Source organism: Thamnophis sirtalis, unplaced genomic scaffold (genome assembly GCF_051295495.1).
Source record: "Thamnophis sirtalis isolate CommonGarterSnake01/CBP01778 unplaced genomic scaffold, rThaSir2_p1.2 scaffold_3, whole genome shotgun sequence".
Lineage (NCBI taxonomy): Eukaryota > Metazoa > Chordata > Lepidosauria > Squamata > Natricidae > Thamnophis > Thamnophis sirtalis.
This window is the reverse complement of record NW_028261383.1, coordinates 26,331,793-26,354,061: the sequence shown is the minus strand read 5'-3', so window position 1 is coordinate 26,354,061 and position 22,269 is coordinate 26,331,793. Positions and strand designations below refer to the sequence as shown.

Sequence of the window (22,269 nt, the reverse complement as noted above, 5' to 3'; positions counted from 1 at the left end):
AAACAGAAGGTTACATGGAACTAAAAGGAAAGCGAGGGTAAGAGGGGGGAGGGCAGTGTTTCTCAACCTTGGCAACTTGGAAAATGGGTGGACTTCAACTCCCAGAATTCCCCAGCCAGCATAGAGTATCATGTTGGAGCATTCACAACTTTTGGAGGTAAGCTGATTAATTGTTCTGTTGTGAAATTTCTCCTTAGTTCTAGGTTGCTTACCTCTTTGATTAGTTTCCATCCATTGCTTCTTTTCCTGCCTTCAGGTGCTTTGGAGAACAGCTTGACTCCCTCTTATTTGTGGCAGCCCCTGAGATATTGGAAGACTGCTGTCATGTCTCCCCTGGTCCGTCTTTTCATTGAACTACTAGACATACTCAATTCCAGCAACCGTGTTCTTCATGTTTTAGCCTCCAGCCCCCTAATCATCTTTGATGCTCTTCTCTGCACTCTTTCTAGAGTCTCAACATATTTTTTACATCATAGCAACCAAAACTGACTGCAATATTCCAAGAACTTAGCAATAGCAATAGCAATAGCAGTAGACTTATATACCGCTTCATAGGCCTTTCAGGCCTCTCTAAGCGGTTTACAGAGAGTCAGCATATTGCCCCCAACAATCTGGGTCCTCATTTTACCCACCTCGGAAGGATGGAAGGCTGAGTCAACCCTGAGCCGGTGAGATTTGAACCGCTGAACTGCTGATCTAGCAGTAGCCTGCAGTGCTGCATTTAACCACTGCGCCACCTTGGCTCTAGGACTGGGGAGAAGTTTCCTGACACTTGGAGCAATTAACCAGTGGAATCACTTGCATTCAGAAGTTCTGGGTGCTCCATCAATGGAGGTTTTTAAGAAGAGACTGGACAGTTACTTATCTGGAGTGGTATAGGGCAGGGGTCCTTAAACTTTTAAACAGGGGGCCAATTCACGGTCCCTCAGACTGGGGGACCAGCTGGGTGGTCATGGGGATGGGTGGGCGTGGCCAATTTAGCAGTCCATTTTGCCTTTGTCCTTGCTGTACTTGCCCTTCCCCTATTCATCCACCAGCCCTGGATTATATGGCTATGAAAAACGTCCTGAAAAACTGTTTTTAAAGCATTGTTAAAGAATTTTAAAGTACTACAAGCTGATAGCTGCTTTTCAAGCCAGCAGCAGCCTCTCCCCTACTCGCCCACCGGCCTTGGATCACGTGTGGCTGCATTGGTGAGATCACCCCTCAGCCATCTGGCCCTCCCCTGCACTCTTTGGCCTCACTTTCAGCATCAGCGGTGTGATCAGAAGTGCAGCTCAACCGGCGAAATAACTCACCAGACGTGCAGATGGAGTGGATGCTAGCTGGAAGATAAGGCCAACGAGGGGCGGGGATGAAACCCATCACTCCGCCGGTTGGATACTCTGAATCGGTGGGCCGTATCCTGCCTGCAGGCCGTAGTTTGAGGATCGCTGGGACAAAGTCTTCCGTTTGAGCAGGGGGTTGGACTAGAAGATCTCCAAGATCCCTTCCAACATTATTCTGTAATGTACTTTTTCGGATCTCTAGCAGATTTTTGGAGCCTCGGAGAAACATTATGACTTCCACATTTTTTTTAAAAGACCTTCTAGCTAAAGAATTATTGGGCTCAAAGTGAGAAAGACACATAGGTAGAAGGCTGAAACTCTGCCTGGGCATTTCTATGATTTACGAAGATCAGTATGCAAAAAAACCCATCCTAAAAGTATTTTTTGCAGAATTGCGCTATTTCTCTACCAGTGAATGTCCATTAATTTTTGCTGATAGTCAGCTATGGGAAATTAGACTTTATTAAATTTTCTTTTCTCCCTCATCTCTAATACTGAAGCACATTTGACTAACTGAACCAAGGACAGAAATTAAAGAGTTAACTTCTCAACCATATTTTTATAGGCAGCTCAGAAATGAAATTCAAGCCTTCCCTACAGTCATCACCGTCTGCTTCACGTGGATTTTCTTGTCTGCAGTAAGGGAGGAATTTTGCGTGAAGCACCGTCCACACTCTGGACATTTGAAAGGTTTCTCTCCTATGTGTAAACTTACATGATTGATAAGTTTAGACCTAGCACTAAAACTTTTCCCACAATCCGGACACTTATGGTTTCTCCCCTGTGTGAGTCCTCTGATGCATCACTAGAAAGGAATTCTGACTGAATTTTTTCCCACAATTCAGAAATTCATATGGTTTTTCTCCTGTGTGAGTCCTCTGGTGTTCCATCAAGCTGGAATCATGACTGAAACTTTTCCCACAATCCGGGCATTAATACGGTTTCTCCCCAGTGTGAATCCTATGGTGGCTCACCAGATGGGAATTGTTACTGAATTTTTCCCCACAATCCAGACACTCATATGGTTTTTCCCGTGTGTGTCCTCTGATGTATCACCAGATAGGAATTGTGACTGAAACTTTTCCCACAATCGGGGCACTCATACGGTTCCTGCCCAGTGTGAGTCCTATGGTGGCTCACCAGATGGTAATTTTGACTGAATTTTTCCCCACAATCCAGACGTTCATATGGTTTCTCTCCTGTGTGAGTCCTCTGGTGTACCACCAAATGGGAATTCTGACTGAATCTTTTCCCACAATCCAGACACTCATATGGTTTCTCCCCTGTGTGAGTCAGCTGGTGATTCATCAGGCCGGAGAATTGACTGAAACTTTTCCCACAATCCGGGCACTCATATGGTTTCTCTCCTGTGTGTGTCCTCTGGTGGTTCACCAGTTGGGAATTCGTACGGAATCTTTTCCCACAATTAAGACATTCATACGGTTTCTCTCCTGTGTGAGTCCTCTGATGCATCACCAGAGAGGAATTTTGACTGAATTTTTTCCCACACTCCAGACACTCATATGGTTTCTCCCCTGTGTGAGTCGGCTGGTGATTCATCAGGCCGGAGAATTGTCTGAAACTTTTCCCATAATCTGGGCACTCATATGGTTTCTCTCCTGTGTGTGTCCTCTGGTGGTTCACCAGTTGGGAATTCGTACGGAATCTTTTCCCACAATTAGGACATTCATACGGTTTCTCCCCAGTGTGAGTCCTCTGGTGGGTCACCAGATCGGAATTGTGACTGAAACTTTTCCCACAATCCGGGCACTCATATGGTTTCTCCCCAGTGTGAGTCCTCTGATGTACCACCAGGCCGGAATTCGAACAGAAACTTTTCCCACAATTAGGACATTCATACGGTTTCACCCCAGTGTGAGTCCTCTGGTGGCGCAGCAGAGAGGAATTTTGATTGAATTTTTTCCCACACTCCAGACATTCATATGGTTTCTCTCCTGTGTGACTACTCTGGTGGCTCACCAGTTGGGAATTCCTACTGAATCTTTTCCCACAATTAGGACATTCATACGGTTTCTCCCCAGTGTGAGTCCTACGGTGGCGCACCAGCTCAGAATTCAAACAGAAACTTTTCCCACAATTAGGACATTCATACGGTTTCTCCCCAGTGTGAGTCCTCTGGTGGCGCACCAGAGTGGAATTGTGACTGAATCGTTTCCCACACTCCAGACATTCATATGGTTTCTCCCCAGTGTGAATCCTTTGGTGGCTCACCAGATGGGAATTATGACTGAATCTTTTCCCACAATCCAGACACTCATATGGTTTCTCCCCTGTGTGAGTCGGCTGGTGATTCATCAGGCCGGAGAAATGACTGAAACTTTTCCCACAATCCGGACACTCATACGGTTTCTGCCCAGTGTGAGTCCTATGGTGGCTCACCAGTTGGGAATTCGTACGGAATCTTTTCCCACAATTAGGACATTCATACGGTTTCTCTCCTGTGTGTGTCCTCTGGTGTACCACCAGGCTGGAATCATGACTGAAACTTTTCCCACAATCCAGACACTCATATGGTTTCTCCCCAGTGTGAGTCCGCTGGTGGCTCACCAGATTGGAAGTCTGACTGAACCTTTTCCCACAATCCAGACATTCATATGGTTGCTCCCCTGTGTGGGTCCTCAGGTGTATCCTTAGGTTGGCCTGCTTTCTGAAGCTTTTGCCACAGTGATGGCACTGTGCAGACTTTTCCCCAGTTTGGATCATCTTCTGCATAATCAGCTTTGATCTGAAATTTTTGCAGGGTGTTTCCATCCCTTACATTTTTGGATTCTCAAGGTCCGAAATATTTGTGATCCCTTCTTCGATGATGCTTTTATTCAAGCTACTCTTTCTTCCTTCACATGATGAGGCTTGCATGACTGTCCTCCCTATGGGCCTGTCCAAGTGACCTCTTCCATTCCAGATTTCCAGATGATTTGGGATTTGGAAATGATCCTGACCTTGACCTTTTCATGGAGTGTTTCAGTGAGTTTCACAGACTCAATTACCTCCAGGTGAAAATTCTCTTTCTGTTATTCTCTCTTTTGTCTCTGCCCTGTCTTGGGCAGGAGAAGAATTTTGTGGTTTTCCGGAGGAAGTGGGGGGAAAACTTTGATTGCTGGCCGGATTTGTTTTCCTTTTTAATGGTGCTTCTCATTCTCACTTGCTCAGGATGGTCTTCTGGACATCCTCTTCATCTAAAAGATTCACATAAAGTGGTGACTTTAATTATTGTATATGAAAGACCGCACAAGAGGTGAAAACAGCAAGAATACTCTATTTTTCAGAGTATATGACACACGTTCCCCTGCCCCACTCCAAGAGTGTAAAAATTTGGGTGCGCCTTATACACTTTTTTGGTTCTGATACCCTGTCCCCGTAAATCCCGTTTTTCACAAAAATGGTTGTGCAGAGGGTTTTGGAGGCATTTTTTTCCCATTCATGCCCCCCCCCCCCCGCAGCATTCTACAAGCCTCCCAAAGCTTATGCATGCCCTATGTGTCTGCAAAATTTAAAGCAGCAGTTTTGTTCATGACATGCCTCAGTTTCCAAGAAAAGAAGATGTACAAAAAATAACAAGGAGTGAACCGTAAGATGAAGACATTTTAAATTTTCCAATCAGCTGAAAATTGCAGGAATCAATTTTAAAATTGCAGCACTAGGAGAATAAAAATTGGGGAGGGAAGGTACTGTATTTTTCGGAGTATAAGACGCACCAATATTTTGAAGAGGCAAATTTAAAAAAAAGACTTTGCACTTTGCAAACCTCCCCAAAACAGTCCCGTTTTTTCCCCTCCAAAAAAGGGCATGGATAGCCTTTAGGAGGCTTGCGGAGTGCTCCTGGGGGGTGCCCCCGCCAATGAGGGAAAAAATGGCCTGTTTTCCAAATAAAGAGCCTGTTTTTGTCAAAAAAAAGGGCATGCATAGCCTTTAGGAGGTTTATAGAGTGCTCCTGGGGCCGGGAGGGGGGGGGCAAATGGAGCAAAAAAATGACCCATATTTTTCTCATTTCTGCCTTCCGCAGCCCCCAGGAGTAATTTGCAAGCCTCCTAAAGGCTATGCACAGCCATTTTGGTGAAGGCAGCAGGGTTTTTTATTCTCAATATATACAGGTGAAACTCGAAAAATTAGAATATCGTGCAAAAGTTCATTTGTAGGATTGTATGTAGAACAATATACTACGCCTGAAAAGTATAAGCATGCATATGTACTCAGTACTTGGTTTGGGCCCCTTTTGCAGCAATTACTGCCTCAATGCGACGTGGCATGGAAGCTATCAGCCTGTGGCACTGCTGAGGTGTTGTGGAAGACCAGGATGCTTCAATAGCGGCCTTCAGCTCTTCCACACTGTTCGGTCTCATGTCTCTCATCTTTCTTTTGGCAATGCCCCATAGATTCTCTATGGAGTTCAGGTCAGACGAGTTTGCTGGCCAATCAAGCACAGTAATCCCACAGTCATTGAACCAGGTTTTGGTGCTTTTGGCAGTGTGGGCAGCAGGAAAATTAAGTCAGCATCCCCATAAAGCTCGTCTGCAGAAGGAACCAAGAAGTGCTCCAAAATCAGTGGTCCAAAGTCCTCTTTTCTGATGAGAGCAACTTTTGCATCACATTTGGAAACCAAGGACCCAGAGTATAGAGGAAGAATGGAGAGGCCAATCAAGCACAGTAATCCCACAGTCATTGAACCAGATTTTGGTGCTTTTGGCAAAAGTTGCTCTCATCAGAAAAGAGGACTTTGGACCACTGAGCAACAGGACTGTGGACCACTGTGCTTCATGAAGACCAGGGTCAACGCAGCCGTCTACCAGGAGATTTCGGAGCACTTCATGCTTCCTTCCTATGTCTAATGAAAAAAAAACTGACCCATTTTTTACTCATTTCTGCCCTCCCCAGCACCCAGGAGCAATTTGCAAGCCTCTTAAAGGCTATGCATGGCCATTTTGGTGAAGGGAAGGGGTTTTGGGAAGCAAAAAATGCTGTATTCAGTGTATGAGATGCACTCAGATTTCCAGCCCCTTTTTTGATGGAAAAAGGTCTGTCTTATACTCCAAAAATATGATATATGTAGCAGCTGAATATGTTTCAGCCTAGCTGCTTCTCTGCTCTGCTTCTCCACTGTGGAGCAAACCACATAGCCCTTCTTGCTCCTAGCCTGCTCCCAGCCTTGGTCTCTGATCTTTCCCCAGTTCTAGCTACTGCGTGGACTCTAGAAAGAGAACAAGGCACGAGGCCAACCGCATGGCACACTCTGCCATACATCAACAACATTTCAGAATGCTGTAGAACGCAGCTTCCGAGGTGCCCACTGTTTGCCCAGAGGCTACCGTATGAGGACAAATTATACGTTGTAAAGATTGCTTGGAGGTGGGAGATACTTCTAATGTAATCTACCAGATCCCCTGCATGGATTGGCCCTGTGACTATGTAGGACAGACAGGGAGGAAGCTGAACATCAAATTGTAAGAACGCAAGCGAGTGATCAGATGAGGAGACCCGAACTGATTGGTAGCTTCGCCCTGTAATGATCAAGGGCAGAGATTCACTTTTGTCACTACTAAGGTTGTTGGGTGAGCAGGCACAAAAACAGCCAGGGAAGTGATTGAAGCCTTTGAGAAAAGGGGCCTTTGTCAGTCAACATGAGTACTGATTTACCATCAGTCTATCAAGTACTTAGAAGGTAAAGGGCTGGGGCAGCACAAGCAAAACGACAGCCAACTACTCAAAAACCAGCACAATCAGCATCTAAAATGCCTACTTCCACACCAAATGGATTTCCAGAAGCAAAAAAAATGCAGAACCAGGAACACAACTCAGGTGACTCTTAGGATGCAGATAAACCTCCAAGGGCTTCAAGGACCCTCTAAAAGGGTGCAAATGATCTGCTGTCTGCAAGAAACATAAATCCTTCCATTCCCCATCATCCTGTCAGAGCTAATGAAGCTTCTTGAATGAGAAACAAAACGTCATCAATAAGGGGGAAAAAAAAACCAAGAAAGTTCGGTTGACTCCTGAAAAAACCACATTTGGAACAACCATGCCCTGGATGGCTGAGAATCTCTGCAGGCTGGGAGGGAGGATTTTAAGGGGATCGGTGGAGCCGATCAATGCACGGAGCAGAAAACCTTGCAAGCAAAAACGGGAGACTCCGAAGGGGAGAGGGCGCAGCTGGCAAAAGCCCCCCTCTTTGCTCCCTTCCCCAAGGAATCCCCCCTCCCCTTCCCTCACCTGGGGATTCCCCCTTCTCCTTCACCTGAGCCCCCCTTCCCTCCCTCGGGGTCCAGCTGCCCTCTTGCCAGCGTCTTTGCTCACCTTTGGGACAACTGTTGGAAGAAATGTCCTTCTGGGTTCGATTCCAAGTGGGGAAAAAGACACTGGAAACATGGAGGCTCCTTAGAAAGATGGTTTTAATGGTGGACAGGACCGCATGGCTTGAGGTCCTGGGAAAAATGGGTGATCACATGCTTCCAGGTGTTGGGTGAAGAAGAAGGGTCGAGGAAGGGGCTTGCAGGGCTTTTTATAATCTCTCCGGCCCCACCTATCTGCTTCCTATCCTGTGCAAGAAATGTATTCCGATTGGTTGTCAGACTCACATGGGGCCATGCAGGGGCAACTCTTTGGCTGAGTCCAGGTTTGGTTGAATTCTCAGATTCCATGCGGTCAGTTGAGTAAAGGGCCAATATTATCAGGCCTTAATCCCATCCCCCTGGAGCTGAAGGGGGGGAGAACTCTTTATTATGTAAAGGGCTAGCTCAGGCTTTAATGGCTCATGGACAAAGTGGGTGGGGGCAGGAAGCTGCAGGGAGAGTTACTTTATCTTTTTGAAACATGTTCCTTCCTTTTCACATCTAGAGAAGTATTCTGCCTTTTCAATATTTCCTAGGTTATTTCATTTTTCTCGGAGTGGGCTTCCTACACAACCATGCCCTGGATGGCTGAGAATCTCTGCAGGCTGGGAGGGAGGATTTTAAGGGGAACGGTGGAGCCGATCCCAGAAGCAGCAACCAAGCAGCAGCACCGTGCACGGAGCAGAAAACCTTGCAAGCAAAAACCGGGGACTCCGAAGGGGAGAGGGCGCTGCTGGCAAAAGGGGGGCTTTTGCTCCCTCCCCTTCCCTGGGGATCCCCCGTCTTCTCCACCCCTCCCTCGCTCGGGGTCCAGCTGCCCTCTTGCCAGCGTCTTTGTTCACCTGGCGCCCCTCCCCGCGAGGGGATCTCCGCAGTCCTGGCGTAGCAAACGGCGGGAGACGGGGGTGGGTGGGGGGAAGAGGCGGGAGGGGACAGGAAACTGGGATCCCAGCCCTCCTTTCCTGCCTCCTCTCTAGGCGCAAAGGAAAAAAGCTCTCTGCCTTTAACCCCTTCGCTGAAAGCCGGGCGGGGAGGGGGCGGGACCGAGCAATCCCAAAATCCCCAGCCCGGGTGAAGGCAGGATTGCCCGCGTCACCCAGAGGAAAAAGCCGAAGGCTCAAAGCAGGCACCGAGACGGAATGGGAAAATTGCATCTACTTATCTGCATCTACAGGGGGAAATTAGGAATTCAAAGCTATTGAATATAGAATGGGATAAGGATAGAATAGGAATTAGATTAGGAATTGGGAATAGAATGGAATAGGAATTAGAAGGGCAATGAAGAGAAATAGGAATAGAAATAGAGAACTAGAAATGAAATGAATAGTAGAGTAGATAGGAATAAGAACAGAATAGGAATTAGAATAGAATAGGATTTAGAATTGAATAGGAATTAGAATGGGAATGAATAGAAATATAGAAATGAATAGAATAGAAAAGATGAAACTGTCCCACAGATGTGATAGGACTACAACACCCATCACCTCTTGGCCCTGCCATTGCTGACTGGAATGCTGGGATTCACTCAATATCTATACAGTATATCAGGAAGAGTCTGGGAGCAGCTTTTCTGTCTTACAAAGGAGGAAGTGACTGTCCATATACACTAAAAGAAAATGATAAACTTTCCAAAGAAACATTTCATGCGGTTGTAAGAGATATGCACTTGCACACATAATGCCAAAAAACAGATTGAAAACAGATCCTGGCTTGAAGTTCATTCCTGAGAGAATTCCAGACCGGCATTTCTCTTCCGCTCACTCATCTTATTTACAAGAATGGAGTCAGTTAGTCTTTGAAGTGTCTGAAGATTTACATACATGTTAACACACTAAAAGATCCCTTTATGGAAAGTGAAAATTATAAACAGCGGAGGCCATAGAACGACGCCCAGGATTTGACCATATATAGACAGAATTTCCCTGAGCAGTAGATTAGCAATTGTAATTTGACAGGCTGTCTTAAATCACATGCTGATTGCTCCTGCTGCCTTTGTCCTATCTCAATAAAAGGGGCTCCCAGACCCCAATCTGGGTCGCCTCATCCCGAGAAAGCTCGTGTCCGTGTCTTTTCTCAACATTGGCCTCATGGGCGAACCACGGGTACATCACACAACTGTGGTGGCCCAAGCACTCTGCCAGCAAAAATGGGCTCCAGAGTTGCTTTTTTTGGCTGTGATGGCTCCTGCAACCCTCGGCCAGCGAAAACAGAGCTCAAGCCGCCCACAGTCCTTCACTGTTTCCAGGGCAGCCCCACGGGCAAGATCTAAACACCCCGCAGGCCAGATCTGGGCCTTGAGTTTGACACCCTTGATCTACAGAGATTCTCAGTCATCCAAGTCATGGTTGTCCCAAAGGTGCTTTTTCAAGAGGCAACTGGACTTTCTTGTCTTTCCTTTGCAGACATTTTGCTTTTCATCCAAGAAGCTTCAGAGATGAAGAAGCTTCTTGAATGAGAACAATTAATCAATGGAACAGTTTGCCTCCAGAAGCTATAGGTGTTCCATCACTTTCTTTTTGAGACACTTAGAGAATTCAGAGAGGAGATAAAGCAACTTATTACAGACTTTTGTGACAAGTTTGACACTAAGATTGCTAATACAAAGGAAGACATGATAGGACTTGTAACTGTATTGACAGAGTATGTTGCTGGAATGGAAGATAAGTTAGAGCTTCTGGAGGAAGCCAATACCAACTTGACATCCAAAATTGAAGTGATGCAACAAAAAGTTGAAAATACAGAAAAAAACAAATCGTTATGATAAATTATAAAAAGATGGAGTTTGCATTAATAATCAGGGGACTGCGTGAAAGGGAACAGGAGAACCTGAAACAGATTTTCTCAGAGGCCTTCGGTCGTCTGGTGGGAAGACCGGGAATCAACTTTGATTGGCAGATTGAAAAAATTTACGGCCATAATTCTTGGACGGCAAAACAGAGACAGCTCCCTCGAGATGTAATCATATATTTTGCTACAAGAGAGTCTAGAAATAGGATACTACAAAAGTCTTATAATACCAAGCTACAAATTGGCGGACAGGATTTGATTGTCTTCAAAGAAATACCACCCCAAATGTTAAGAGCCAGGAGAGATTACGCTTTTCTAGTGGAAGAACTCAGAAACCGTCAGATACAGTATAGATGGGATGTGCCATTTGGTATTATAATTACACTTGGTGAGCAAAAATATCGTCTCAACTCTGTATGGGAAGCCCGAGATTTCTATCATAAGACCCTGAAGGTGGATCATTCTGAATCATCTGGCTCCGGAGAAAGACAACGAGAAGGACAAGATAAACAACAAATTATACAACCACAAGATAGAAAGCATCATCTTTCCTTCCCGGTAGGGCAAGGGATCACAGAACAAGGACCTAGCGGTACGACTACCAGACGAATGGGGAAATAAGGCAGACTGCAACAACTTTAATAGTTATTGGCCATTGATTACATGGTCAATACTTTGTGACTTCTGTCATGCAAAAGAAAAATGACATAGTTGCATACTGAAGAAAAGATATTGACTTGATGGATAATTATGAACTTTTATATAAATTACTGATGATTTATTTTCTGGGGCGAAGAGGACGGAGATTGTGGTGGGGGTTCTTTTGGATCATGGCCCAGTTTGGATGGAGTTGGGAAGGGTAGTGTAGGTAAGAAGATCTTGGAGGTCGAATGGGAGCTATTTTGATATGAAAAGTATATTAATGATTGTAAAAATTGCTATCTGAATATCATGTTCGGAATATGAATAAGGGCATATTTAGGGAATTTCTAGGAGACCCAAGAAAAGCATATATGAGAGGAGTACTAATGAATATAGAAATATATATGTATGTATATATGTATGTGTGTATATATATATATATATATATATATATATATATATATATATATATATATATATATATGTATGTACGTACGTACGTACGTATATATATACATATATATGTGTGTGAAGGTGTGTGTGTGTGTGTGTGTGTGTGTGTGTGTATATATATATATATATATATATATATATATGGATACAAATAAAGGCAAAAAAAAAAAGAGTTGGAAGAGGAAATCAAAAGAAAAATTCAAAATGTATCTAAATTGTGTTATAGAGGAAGGAGGCACAAAGGGAACAAAATTAATGGGTTTGGAAATAGACAGAACAAAGCAAACTGTTTAAATTTGTGTAATGGTGAGAAGCTGAGTTTAATGTATACAAACAATGTAAACTGTTCATTATGGGACTAAGAAACTCCAGATAGTTTATGTTTAACATTAGTAATAACTTAAACTGTTCATAATTTGGGTAACAGTAAGAAGCTGAGCTCAATGTTGAGATATTTTAGACTGTGATTGTTAAAATGCTATACCTTGTACAGGCTCTGGGAAGTCGGGGGGAGGGAAGGGAGGTGGGGTTCTGGGGGAAGGGGGGAAATACAATATGTGTTAAATTCTAAAGTACATGATTGCACTTGTATACTGTGGCTTTTTAATGTTAGTGTTAAAACAGAACAAACCGAATATATTGGAAGGTAATAGAAGTATACCGAAGGGAGGAGCTGAGTGAAAGAAGGAGGGTGGAGAAGGGGAGAGAGAGGAGGAGAAGGAAAGGAGGGAATGGATTAAGAGAGGGAGTGATAGGGTTAGGGTTAGATAGAGGGGGAGGGGAAGTAGGTGTAGAGAGGTATGTGAGAAGGAAGAATGAAAGTTGGAGGGGGTTGAAAGAGGGTGTATGGTGGGTCAAGGTGGTATATTGGGCTTGTATTTTAGGGGGCATTTTCTATATAAGTGAGGGCTGTGTTTATTACTCAATGTTATATGCCCCGGTTATGCACAGTAGACATGTGATTGTATAGAATGAAATGGAAATTTAAAAAAATATTATGTGAAAAAAGTTACAAGACCCTTCCACCCCTAACCCTTTAGAAAAAAAAACCCCAGGGGTGTTCAAACTTGACAGCTTTAAGACTTGTGGACTTCAACTCCCAGAATTCCTCCTCTGGCTCTTCATCTTGATGATGTGCGGATGGGTGGTGGGGAGGGACCTGGAACCGGTTCTAAACGGGACTGTAGATTTGTGGAACCTCTTCAATAGAAGAGGTTAGAACTGGCAGGAACCCACCCCTGCACAGTAACCTCCCCTATCCTATCCGCTTCTCTCCCTCAGGCTCCTCACCAAACTCCCAGCCAGCATGCAGGATGAGTTGCATGCTGGCCACGCCCAAGTGGAAGTTTGAACAGAGATCTTTTCAGGTGGGGAGGGGGGAGTAGAAGTGATTAGCATCATAGCGTGTTAATAATAAAATAAGCAATACTAATGATCTGATGGTCATTTTGAAAAATCCAGCAACCCAGGCCACCAAACTACTATCGGTTCAGCCGAGTCATCCAAACATGTAGGAACCCACTACTGATGCAAGGGCAGCTCTGTAGGCTGTCCGGAGTCCCAAGCTTGGTTGAATCTTGCTAGGTGATGCAATCTCCCCAGGTGCCATGTGGTGAGTTCTGTTGGTAGATGGGTAGAGGGGTTTGTTTTTGCTCCCAGGAGGCTTCCCTGAGGCCTGCTAGGCCAAAAACAGGGGTGAGGCCTGCTAGGCCAAAAACAGGGGTGAGGCGAAAAAAAGAAAGAAAAAGGGAGAGGGAGGGAGAGAAAAAGGAGAAGGAGGAAGGACCACAAATCGGGCACTAGACGCAGCTCCAGAGGATACCTTGAAAGAGCACAGCAATCCAGGGCTGTAAGGGACCTGCAGGTCATCTAGTCCAACCCCCTGCTCCAGCAGGACATTGTTAAAGTGAGTTTCTGTCTTTTGACAACCCCCCCAGTCACATGACCCCACCACTACCAAGAACCGGTAGGAAAAAGGTTTAGATTTCACCACTGGTTCATCCACAACGTGATCTCCTGGAGAGAAAAAAGTAATGGATAAGCTGACAAAATCAAATCAATATTTATTACTGTCAAAGATCAGCATACAGTTAAAAAGTAGAAAAAAGAATAATAGTCTAAAAACGATAATTAATTTTAAAATACATAGAAGAGGGAATACATATATAAAACAGAAGGTTAAATGGAACTAAAAGGAAAGCGAGGGTAAGAAGGGGGAGGGCAGTGTTTCTCAACCTTGGCAACTTGGAAAATGGGTGGACTTCAACTCCCAGAATTCCCCAGCCAGCATAGAGTATCATGTTGGAGCATTCACAACTTTTAGAGGTAAGCTGATTAATTGTTCTGTCATGAAATTTCTCCTTAGTTCTAGGTTGCTTACCTCTTTGATTAGTTTCCATCCATTGCTTCTTTTCCTGCCTTCAGGTGCTTTGGAGAACAGCTTGACTCCCTCTTATTTGTGGCAGCCCCTGAGATATTGGAAGACTGCTGTCATGTCTCCCCTGGTCCGTCTTTTCATTGAACTACTAGACATACTCAATTCCAGCAACCGTGTTCTTCATGTTTTAGCCTCCAGCCCCCTAATCATCTTTGATGCTCTTCTCTGCACTCTTTCTAGAGTCTCAACATATTTTTTACATCATAGCAACCAAAACTGACTGCAATATTCCAAGAACTTAGGACTGGGGAGAAGTTTCCTGACACTTGGAGCAATTAACCAGTGGAATCACTTGCATTCAGAAGTTCTGGGTGCTCCATCAATGGAGGTTTTTAAGAAGAGACTGGACAGTTACTTATCTGGAGTGGTATAGGGCAGGGGTCCTTAAACTTTTAAACAGGGGGCGAAATTCAGGGTCCCTCAGACTGGGGGACCAGCTGGGTGGTCATGGGGATGGGTGGGCGTGGCCAATTTAGCAGTCCGTTTTGCCTTTGTCCTTGCTGTACTTGCCCTTCCCCTATTCATCCACCAGCCCTGGATCATATGGCTATGAAAAACGTCCTGAAAAACTGTTTTTAAAGCATTTTTAAAGAATTTTAAAGTACTACAAGCTGATAGCTGCTTTTCAAGCCAGCAGCAGCCTCTCCCCTACTCACCCACCGGCCTTGGATCACGTGTGGCTGCATTGGTGAGATCACCCCTCAGCCATCTGGCCCTCCCCTGCACTCTTTGGCCTCACTTTCAGCATCAGCGGTGTGATCAGAAGTGCAGCTCAACCGGCGAAATAACTCACCAGACGTGCAGATGGAGTGGATGCTAGCTGGAAGATAAGGCCAACGAGGGGCGGGGATGAAACCCATCACTCCGCAGGCTGGATACTCTGCATCGGTGGGCCGTATCCTGCCTGCAGGCCGTAGTTTGAGGATCGCTGGGACAAAGTCTTCCGATTGAGCAGGGGGTTGGACTAGAAGATCTCCAAGATCCCTTCCAACATTATTCTGTAATGTACTTTTTCGGATCTCTAGCAGATTTTTGGAGCCTCGGAGAAACATTATGACTTCCACATTTTTTTTAAAAGACCTTCTAGCTGAAGAATTATTGGGCTCAAAGTGAGAAAGACACATAGGTAGAAGGCTGAAACTCTGCCTGGGCATTTCTATGATTTACGAAGATCAGTATGCAAAAAAACCCATCCTAAAAGTATTTTTTGCAGAATTGCGCTATTTCTCTACCAGTGAATGTCCATTAATTTCTGCTGATAGTCAGCTATGGGAAATTAGACTTTATTAAATTTTCTTTTCTCCCTCATCTCTAATACTGAAGCACATTTGACTAACTGAACCAAGGACAGAAATTAAAGAGTTAACTTCTCAACCATATTTTTATAGGCAGCTCAGAAATTAAATTCAAGCCTTCCCTACAGTCATCACCGTCTGCTTCACGTGGATTTTCTTGTCTGCAGTAAGGGAGGAATTTTGCGTGAAGCACCGTCCACACTCTGGACATTTGAAAAGTTTCTCTCCTATGTGTAAACTTACATGATTGATAAGTTTAGACCTAGCACTAAAACTTTTCCCACAATCCGGACATTCATATGGTTTCTCCCCTGTGTGAGTCCTCTGATGCATCACTAGAAAGGAATTCTGACTGAATTTTTTCCCACAATTCAGAAATTCATATGGTTTTTCTCCTGTGTGAGTCCTCTGGTGTTCCATCAAGCTGGAATCATGACTGAAACTTTTCCCACAATCCGGGCACTAATACGGTTTCTCCCCAGTGTGAATCCTATGGTGGCTCACCAGATGGGAATTGTTACTGAATTTTTCCCCACAATCCAGACACTCATATGGTTTTTCCCGTGTGTGTCCTCTGATGTATCACCAGATAGGAATTGTGACTGAAACTTTTCCCACAATCGGGGCACTCATACGGTTCCTGCCCAGTGTGAGTCCTATGGTGGCTCACCAGATGGTAATTTTGACTGAATTTTTTCCCACAATCCAGACGTTCATATGGTTTCTCTCCTGTGTGAGTCCTCTGGTGTACCACCAAATGGGAATTCTGACTGAATCTTTTCCCACAATCCAGACACTCATATGGTTTCTCCCCTGTGTGAGTCGGCTGGTGATTCATCAAGCCGGAGAATTGACTGAAACTTTTCCCACAATCCGGGCACTCATATGGTTTCTCTCCTGTGTGTGTCCTCTGATGCATCACCAGAGAGGAATTTTGACTGAATTTTTTCCCACACTCCAGACACTCATATGGTTTCTCCCCTGTGTGAGTCGGCTGGTGATTCATCAGGCCAGAGAATTGACTGAAACTTTTCCCACAATCCGGGCACTCATATGGTTTCTCTCCTGTGTGTGTCCTCTGATGTACCACCAGTTGGGAATTCTGACTGAATCTTTTCCCACAATTAAGACATTCATACGGTTTCTCTCCTGTGTGAGTCCTCTGATGCATCACCAGATAGGAATTTTGACTGAATTTTTTCCCACACTCCAGACACTCATATGGTTTCTCTCCTGTGTGTGTCCTCTGGTGGCACACCAGTTGGGAATTCGTACGGAATCTTTTCCCACAATTAGGACATTCATACGGTTTCTCCCCAGTGTGAGTCCTCTGGTGGCTCACCAGATCGGAATTGTGACTGAAACTTTTCCCACAATCCGGGCACTCATATGGTTTCTCCCCAGTGTGAGTCCTCTGATGTACCACCAGGCCGGAATTCGAACAGAAACTTTTCCCACAATTAGGACATTCATACGGTTTCACCCCAGTGTGAGTCCTCTGGTGGCGCAGCAAATTGGAATTTTGATTGAATTTTTTCCCACACTCCAGACATTCATATGGTTTCTCTCCTGTGTGACTACTCTGGTGGCTCACCAGTTGGGAATTCCTACTGAATCTTTTCCCACAATTAGGACATTCATACGGTTTCTCCCCAGTGTGAGTCCTACGGTGGCGCACCAGAGGAGAATTGTGACTGCATTTTTTCCCACAATCCAGACACTCATACGGTTTCTCCCCAGTGTGAGTCCTACGGTGGCGCACCAGCTCAGAATTCAAACAGAAACTTTTCCCACAATTAGGACACTCATACGGTTTCACCCCAGTGTGAGTCCTCTGGTGGCGCAGCAGAGTGGAATTGTGACTGAATCGTTTCCCACACTCCAGACATTCATATGGTTTCTCTCCTGTGTGACTACTCTGGTGGCTCACCAGTTGGGAATTCCTACTGAATCTTTTCCCACAATTAGGACATTCATACGGTTTCACCCCAGTGTGAGTCCTCTGGTGGCGCAGCAGAGTGGAATTGTGACTGAATCGTTTCCCACACTCCAGACATTCATATGGTTTCTCCCCAGTGTGAATCCTTTGGTGGCTCACCAGATGGAAATTATGACTGAATCTTTTCCCACAATCCAGACACTCATACGGTTTCTGCCCAGTGTGAGTCCTATGGTGGCTCACCAGTTGGGAATTCGTACTGAATCTTTTCCCACAAACAGGACACCCATATGGTTTCTCACCAGTATGTGTTCTTTGGTGTATTACCAGATGGGAATTCCAACTGAAACTTTTCCCACAATCCAGACACTCATATGGTTTCTCCCCAGTGTGAGTCCGCTGGTGGCTCACCAGATTGGAAGTCTGACTGAACCTTTTACGACAATCCAGACATTCATATGGTTGCTCCCCTGTGTGGGTCCTCTGGTGCATCCTTAGGTTGGCCTGCTTTCTGAAGCTTTTGCCACAGTGATGGCACTGTGCAGACTTTTCCCCAGTTTAGATCATCTTCTGCATAATCAGCTTTGATCTGAAATTTTTGCAGGGGTGTTTCCATCCCTTACATTTTTGGATTCTCAAGGTCCGAAATGTTTGTGATCCCTTCTTCGATGATGCTTTTATTCAAGCTACTCTTTCTTCCTTCACATGATGAGGCTTGCATGACTGTCTGCCCTAAAAGATTCACATAAAGTGGTGACTTTAATTATTGTATATAAAAGGCTGCAAAAGAGGTGAAAACAGCAAGAATACTGTATTTTTCAGAGTATATGACACACCTTCCCCTGCCCCACTCCAAGAGTGTGAAAATCTGAGTGTGTCTTATACACTTTTTTGGCTCTGACACCCTGTCCCCGTAAATCCCGTTTTTCACAAAAATGGTTGTGCAGAGGGTTTTGGAGGCATTTTTTGCCCATTCATGCCCCCCCCCCCGCAGCATTCTACAAGCCTCCCAAAGCTTATGCATGCCCTATGTGTCTGCAAAATTTAAAGCAGCAGTTTTGTTCATGACATGCCTCAGTTTCCAAGAAAAGAAGATGTACAAAAAATAACAAGGATTGAACCGTAAGATGAAGACTTTTTAAATTTTCCAATCAGCTGAAAATTGCAGGAATCAATTTTAAAATTGCAGCACTAGGAGAATAAAAATTGGGGAGGGAAGGTACTGTATTTTTCAGAGTATAAGACGCACCAATATTTTGAAGAGGCAAATTTAAAAAAAAGACTTTGCACTTTGCAAACCTCCCCAAAACAGTCCCGTTTTTTTCCCTCCAAAAAAGGGCATGGATAGCCTTTAGGAGGCTTGCGGAGTGCTCCCGGGGGGTGCCCCCGCCAATGAGGGAAAAAATGGCCTGTTTTCCAAATAAAGAGCCTGTTTTTGTCAAAAAAAAGGGCATGCATAGCCTTTAGGAGGTTTATAGAGTGCTCCTGGGGCCGGGGGGGGGGGGGGCAAATGGAGCAAAAAAATGACCCATATTTTTCTCATTTCTGCCTTCCGCAGCCACCAGGAGTAATTTGCAAGCCTCCTAAAGGCTATGCACAGCCATTTTGGTGAAGGCAGCAGGGTTTTTTATTCTCAATATATACAGGTGAAACTCGAAAAATTAGAATATCGTGCAAAAGTTCATTTGTAGGATTGTATGTAGAACAATATAGTACGCCTGAAAAGTATAAGCATGCATATGTACTCAGTACTTGGTTTGGGCCCCTTTTGCAGCAATTACTGCCTCAATGCGACGTGGCATGGAAGCTATCAGCCTGTGGCACTGCTGAGGTGTTGTAGAAGACCAGGATGCTTCAATAGCGGCCTTCAGCTCTTCCACACTGTTCGGTCTCATGTCTCTCATCTTTCTTTTGGCAATGCCCCATAGATTCTCTATGGAGTTCAGGTCAGACGAGTTTGCTGGCCAATCAAGCACAGTAATCCCACAGTGATTGAACCAGGTTTTGGTGCTTTTGGCAGTGTGGGCAGCAGGAAAATTAAGTCAGCATCCCCATAAAGCTCGTCTGCAGAAGGAACCAAGAAGTGCTCCAAAATCAGTGGTCCAAAGTCCTCTTTTCTGATGAGAGCAACTTTTGCATCACATTTGGAAACCAAGGACCCAGAGTATGGAGGAAGAATGGAGAGGCCAATCAAGCACAGTAATCCCACGGTCATTGAACCAGATTTTGGTGCTTTTGGCAAAAGTTGCTCTCATCAGAAAAGAGGACTTTGGACCACTGAGCAACAGGACTGTGGACCACTGTGCTTCATGAAGACCAGGGTCAACGCAGCCGTCTACCAGGAGATTTCGGAGCACTTCATGCTTCCTTCCTATGTCTAATGGAAAAAAAACTGACCCATTTTTTACTCATTTCTGCCCTCCCCAGCACCCAGGAGCAATTTGCAAGCCTCTTAAAGGCTATGCATGGCCATTTTGGTGAAGGGAAGGGGTTTTGGGAAGCAAAAAATGCTGTATTCAGTGTATGAGATGCACTCAGATTTCCAGCCCCTTTTTTGATGGAAAAAGGTCTGTCTTATACTCCAAAAATATGATATATGTAGCAGCTGAATATGTTTCAGCCTAGCTGCTTCTCTGCTCTGCTTCTCCACTGTGGAGCAAACCACATAGCCCTTCTTGCTCCTAGCCTGCTCCCAGCCTTGGTCTCTGATCTTTCCCCAGTTCTAGCTACTGCGTGGACTCTAGAAAGAGAACAAGGCACGAGGCCAACCGCATGGCACACTCTGCCATACATCAACAACATTTCAGAATGCTGTAGAACGCAGCTTCCGAGGTGCCCACTGTTTGCCCAGAGGCTACCGTATGAGGACAAATTATACGTTGTAAAGATTGCTTGGAGGTGGGAGATACTTCTAATGTAATCTACCAGATCCCCTGCATGGATTGGCCCTGTGACTATGTAGGACAGACAGGGAGGAAGCTGAACATCAAATTGTAAGAACGCAAGCGAGTGATCAGATGAGGAGACCCGAACTGATTGGTAGCTTCGCCCTGTAATGATCAAGGGCAGAGATTCACTTTTGTCACTACTAAGGTTGTTGGGTGAGCAGGCACAAAAACAGCCAGGGAAGTGATTGAAGCCTTTGAGAAAAGGGGCCTTTGTCAGTCAACATGAGTACTGATTTACCATCAGTCTATCAAGAACTTAGAAGGTAAAGGGCTGGGCAGCACAAGCAAAACGACAGCCAACTACTCAAAAACCAGCACAATCAGCATCTAAAATGCCTACTTCCACACCAAATGGATTTCCAGAAGCAAAAAAAATGCAGAACCAGGAACACAACTCAGGTGACTCTTAGGATGCAGATAAACCTCCAAGGGCTTCAAGGACCCTCTAAAAGGGTGCAAATGATCTGCTGTCTGCAAGAAACATAAATCCTTCCATTCCCCATCATCCTGTCAGAGCTAATGAAGCTTCTTGAATGAGAAACAAAACGTCATCAATAAGGAAAAAAAAAAAAACCAAGAAAGTTCGGTTGACTCCTGAAAAAAACCACATTTGGAACAACCATGCCCTGGATGGCTGAGAATCTCTGCAGGCTGGGAGGGAGGATTTTAAGGGGATCGGTGGAGCCGATCAATGCACGGAGCAGAAAACCTTGCAAGCAAAAACGGGAGACTCCGAAGGGGAGAGGGCGCAGCTGGCAAAAGCCCCCCACTTTGCTCCCTTCCCCAAGGAATCCCCCTCCCCTTCCCTCATCTGGGGATTCCCCCTTCTCCTTCACCTGAGCCCCCCTTCCCTCCCTCGGGGTCCAGCTGCCCTCTTGCCAGCGTCTTTGCTCACCTTTGGGACAACTGTTGGAAGAAATGTCCTTCTGGGTTCAATTCCAAGTGGGGAAAAAGACACTGGAAACATGGAGGCTCCTTAGAAAGATGGTTTTAATGGTGGACAGGACCGCATGGCTTGAGGTCCTGGGAAAAATGGGTGATCACATGCTTCCAGGTGTTGGGTGAAGAAGAAGGGTCGAGGAAGGGGCTTGCAGGGCTTTTTATAATCTCTCCGGCCCCACCTATCTGCTTCCTGCTCCTGTGCAAGAAATGTATTCCGATTGGTTGTCAGACTCACATGGGGCCATGCAGGGGCAACTCTTTGGCTGAGTCCAGGTTTGGTTGAATTCTCAGATTCCATGCGGTCAGTTGAGTAAAGGGCCAATATTATCAGGCCTTAATCCCATCCCCCTGGAGCTGAAGGGGGGGAGAACTCTTTATTATGTAAAGGGCTAGCTCAGGCTTTAATGGCTCATGGACAAAGTGGGTGGGGGCAGGAAGCTGCAGGGAGAGTTACTTTATCTTTTTGAAACATGTTCCTTCCTTTTCACATCTAGAGAAATATTCTGCCTTTTCAATATTTCCTAGGTTATTTCATTTTTCTCGGAGTGGGCTTCCTACACAACCATGCCCTGGGTGGCTGAGAATCTCTGCAGGCTGGGAGGGAGGATTTTAAGGGGATCGGTGGAGCCGATCCCAGAAGCAGCAACCAAGCAGCAGCACCGTGCACGGAGCAGAAAACCTTGCAAGCAAAAACCGGGGACTCCGAAGGGGAGAGGGCGCTGCTGGCAAAAGCCCCCCTCTTTGCTCCCTCCCCTTCCCTGGGGATCCCCCCGTCTTCTCCACCCCTCCCTCGCTCGGGGTCCAGCTGCCCTCTTGCCAGCGTCTTTGCTCACCTGGCGCCCCTCCCCGCGAGGGGATCTCCGCAGTCCTGGCGTAGCAAACGGCGGGAGACGGGGGTGGGTGGGGGAAGAGGCGGGAGGGGACAGGAAACTGGGATCCCAGCCCTCCTTTCCTGCCTCCTCTCTAGGCGCAAAGGAAAAAAGCTCTCTGCCTTTAACCCCTTCGCTGAAAGCCGGGCAGGGAGCGGGCGGGACCGAGCAATCCCCAAATCCCCAGCCCGGGTGAAGGCAGGATTGCCCGCGTCACCCAGAGGGAAAAGCCGAAGGCTCAAAGCAAGCACCGAGACGGAAAGGGAAAGTTGCATCTACTTATCT

General features: G+C 45.6%; 2 protein-coding genes across 2 annotated transcripts; both read right to left on the bottom strand.

Annotated features, from left to right (window-relative positions):
* Positions 1-2,333: 2,333 nt before the first annotated feature.
* LOC148047692 (uncharacterized) lies at positions 2,334-8,382 on the bottom strand. The gene is made up of 2 exons (XM_087711651.1): positions 7,638-8,382; positions 2,334-4,525 (listed from the first exon to the last, which is right to left on the bottom strand). Exon 2 carries the CDS (start codon positions 4,098-4,100, stop codon positions 2,346-2,348), a length of 1,755 nt encoding a protein of 584 aa, XP_087567777.1. The 5' UTR covers positions 4,101-4,525; positions 7,638-8,382; the 3' UTR covers positions 2,334-2,345.
* A 7,451-nt stretch (positions 8,383-15,833) lies between these two features.
* Positions 15,834-21,942, bottom strand: LOC148047691 (uncharacterized). The gene is made up of 2 exons (XM_087711645.1): positions 21,069-21,942; positions 15,834-17,957 (listed from the first exon to the last, which is right to left on the bottom strand). Exon 2 carries the CDS (start codon positions 17,715-17,717, stop codon positions 15,834-15,836), a length of 1,884 nt encoding a protein of 627 aa, XP_087567771.1. The 5' UTR covers positions 17,718-17,957; positions 21,069-21,942.
* Positions 21,943-22,269: the final 327 nt, after the last annotated feature.